Source organism: Hipposideros armiger, unplaced genomic scaffold, assembly GCF_001890085.2.
Source record: "Hipposideros armiger isolate ML-2016 unplaced genomic scaffold, ASM189008v1 scaffold_787, whole genome shotgun sequence".
Taxonomy (NCBI): Eukaryota; Metazoa; Chordata; class Mammalia; order Chiroptera; family Hipposideridae; genus Hipposideros; species Hipposideros armiger.
In genome coordinates this window covers 30,437-33,820 of record NW_017732137.1, presented here as the reverse complement: position 1 = coordinate 33,820, position 3,384 = coordinate 30,437, and the positions used below count along the sequence as shown (strand labels likewise).

The following is a 3,384-nucleotide window of genomic DNA, read 5'->3' as shown; positions in this document are numbered from 1 at the left end:
ATTCCTCAATTTTCTCATTTAGAAAATGTGAATAGTCATGGCACCTACCTTATTATATTATTGTGAGGATTAAAATAAATAATATAGTTAAAACATTTAGAATAATACCTCACACATAATAATTATTGTTACCCCATATCATCATTTAGGAAGATACTTTTATATTTATACAGCAAACTTACATTAGCAATTGTGTCAACCTACAGGCCCAACATGGGGTGTTTTATTGTTCAGCATCTATTTCGTCTCTTCATAGTACATTTTGTTTAGTATTATTGGGTGAAGTAAATGATTAATTATAAGATGTGGCTTTGACACATACGGACTGAAAATTTTAAACTAGCATTCAGTCCAAAAAACCTGAAATTCCCACTATACCCAAATCTTTGGAAATAAAGAAATAGAAAATTAAAAAAACAAAAACTATGCTGTGAATGAACTGTTATTCTAAATTATTTTAGATTCCTATTATCTCTCAAACAAGTTCAGTAATTTTTTCATAAATAATTAATTTGACTTAGAATTTTAAGCTTTACTTTTCTAAAGCTAAATACAAAATGAGGGGAAGGAGGAAGCAGAAAAAGAAACAGAAGAAGAAAGGAAGACAGAGCAAGAGACAGAGACCACTGAGTAGAGGCTAACATGTAGACTCGCAATAACACTGTTTCAACCTATAGATCCCAATAATGTTGGAAGCCAGCTCTATCTCTTGTACTGATGGACCAATAAATATCCTTAAACTTAAGTATTTCTACTACTCTGAGAGTCCTGACTAACAGTATGTGGCAGAATCTGAAATGTTACTGAACTAATATCTAAAATACATGTTAGGGTGGTGGTAGAGAACTGGCGGGGAGGCAGCAACATTGTTTCAAGTTGGACAAATTGACAAGAGCGAGAGCTAGACTGCGTTCCATCCGGACCTGGGGCGGCAGTGCTGGGACCCTGTTTCTCCCTCCTCCGGCCCCGAGAGCGGGGGCGCGCTTTCTGCAGGGTTCCCAGGTCACCGCTCCAGGGCCGGGCTGACCCGACTCATTAGCGTTTCATGGAGAACTTCCAAAAAGTGGAAAAGATCGGAGAGGGCACGTACGGAGTTGTGTACAAAGCCAAAAACAAGCTGACCGGAGAAGTGGTGGTGCTTAAAAAAACCCGCCTGGACACTGAGACAGAGGGTGTACCCAGTACTGCCATACGAGAGATCTCTCTGCTTAAGGAGCTTAACCACCCTAATATTGTCAAGCTGCTGGATGTTATCCACACAGAAAACAAACTCTACCTGGTTTTTGAGTTTCTGCACCAGGATCTCAAGAAATTCAAGGATGCCTCTACTCTTACTGGCATTCCTCTTCCCCTCATCAAGAGCTATCTGTTCCAGCAGCTCCAGGGCCTAGCTTTCTGCCATTCTCATCGCGTCCTGCACCGAGACCTCAAACCTCAGAATTTGCTTATCAACGCAGAGGGAGCCGTCAAGCCAGCAGACTTTGGACTAGCCGGAGCCTTTGGAGTCCCTGTTCGTACTTACACCCATGAGGTGGTGACCCTGTGGTGCCGAGCACCTGAAATCCTTCTGGGCTGCAAATACTACTCTACAGCTGTGGACATCTGGAGTCTGGGCTGCATCTTTGCTGCGATGCACCTAGTGTGTACCCAGCCCCATGCTAAGTGCTGTGGGGAACATAGACGAAATGGAAGTCACAGTCTCTGCCCGCTGTGCTCTTATCTAGAAGTGGCTGCATCACAAGGAGGGGGGATGACCGCAGTGTCTACCCCATACCCTGTGACCCNTGAGTAATAGTTAAAAATTTGCTACGGTTCATCAACTAAGACAGACAAATACTGGTTCAAACATATTTAAACTGATAGGACAAACTTTTTTTTCACTTGTTCACAAATATTCTTTAGAGTCAGATCAACTACCAATTTCAATCAACCGACACTATCTGGTTTACCTTAATTTTGTATAAATATCATTCAAACTAAATGACTAAATTTTAAAATTTTTGAATATTTTCAGTTACTTTAGGTATTTAGCCTTCAGTTATTTCTACTAACCTAAGTTGAAACAAAGAAAAAAATAAAAATTTCGGCCCCCAATAAACAACTTAAGGATGACAATGCTATTTTTTAAAAGGTTTCATTCATTACCTCAATTGCATCTCTGAGGCAACCAGCTAAAAGAAAAAATGCTGCAGAATGTTCAAATCTTTGTTTGCCTAACAAAGAAAAAGCATTCTTTAAAGCTGCTTTACGCCATCTCTCATCTTCAAAACTGTGTCCAAAAAACTGTGTCATCTTGGTGTCTTTTTGGGATCTATAACAAAGAAAGTGCAAAAATTTTGGAACACAATGTTTCTACATCAGAACTCATTTTATAAAATTAGCCACTGAATAGTTAAGATTCAAAAGAAACATTTGCCAGTCATAAATTACTATACATCTACTTCTTTTCTGAGCAAAAAGAACATTTATGGCAAACATTTACTTTTTCATATATATATCTCAGAGATTATTGAAAAAAATGTCTTTCAAACTACAAAGAAAAGTACACTGGGAGCCTTATGAGAAGTTATTTTTAAATCCATGCAAAATACAGAGGATGTCAAAAAAATATGTATACACATTTTAAGAAAGGAAAAAACTGTATTAAAATTGTAATACAATGAATGACACTAGCTTTCATTTGATTAACGTCATCTTTTGAGCCAATATCATATTACACATTGCTACCGTAATTCAATTCAACTCCAAAAAGTAATACATAGATTACATCTCTTAAAATATGTACATTTTTTTGGTACCCCCAGTATATAATTTATGTTAACTTCTGTGTGACTTCACCATTTAAAACTGTTGAATCACCTTTACCCCTACTGTCCATTGAAGGGTGACTGTTGAATCAGTATCCTGATTCAAAACAATCCTAAGAAGATCTAGTCTCTTAGAAAACTAATTAGTACCATGATTTTCCCCCAAAGGTTGCTGTTTGTATGGATTTATCTGGAACTAAACCCAAAACAATCGGTGAACTATTTATGGTAATCGTGTTTACCAAGTGTTGTGCAGGACAAGTGAAAAGAGGAAAAATTCTAAATGATTCAAGCTTGAAAAGGGGGTCTGGGCCCACAGGAGGACAGCACTTTTGAGGGCGAGCCTGTTCCACGACCTTTAATAGGGAACAGGGCAGATGCCTGCTCCAGACTCCACCAACTCATCTTTTCCCTGCTCCAGATGCCAATTTCTGGGTTAGTTCATTGTTGTGTAGGAGCATCACATGAAGTTCTTAAAATAAGCAAAACAATATTTTTCTGAACTGATAAACCTGAAAAACAAACTAAAGTAACCTCAACAAAATCTTCTGCTCTGAAAAACACCGGGGCTTCTTCC

At 38.3% G+C, this 3,384-nt stretch overlaps 1 protein-coding gene across 1 annotated transcript in view; it reads right to left on the bottom strand.

Annotated features, from left to right (window-relative positions):
* The window catches only part of DMXL1 (Dmx like 1), a gene marked incomplete at its 5' end in the record, with an annotated part of 122,867 nt that overhangs the window by 89,128 nt on the left and 30,355 nt on the right, over window positions 1–3,384 (bottom strand). Inside the window, 3 exon segments of the mRNA XM_019628410.1 lie at window positions 1,775–1,820; window positions 2,146–2,311; window positions 2,442–2,448. Coding sequence (XP_019483955.1) covers window positions 1,775–1,820; window positions 2,146–2,311; window positions 2,442–2,448 — 219 coding nt within the window.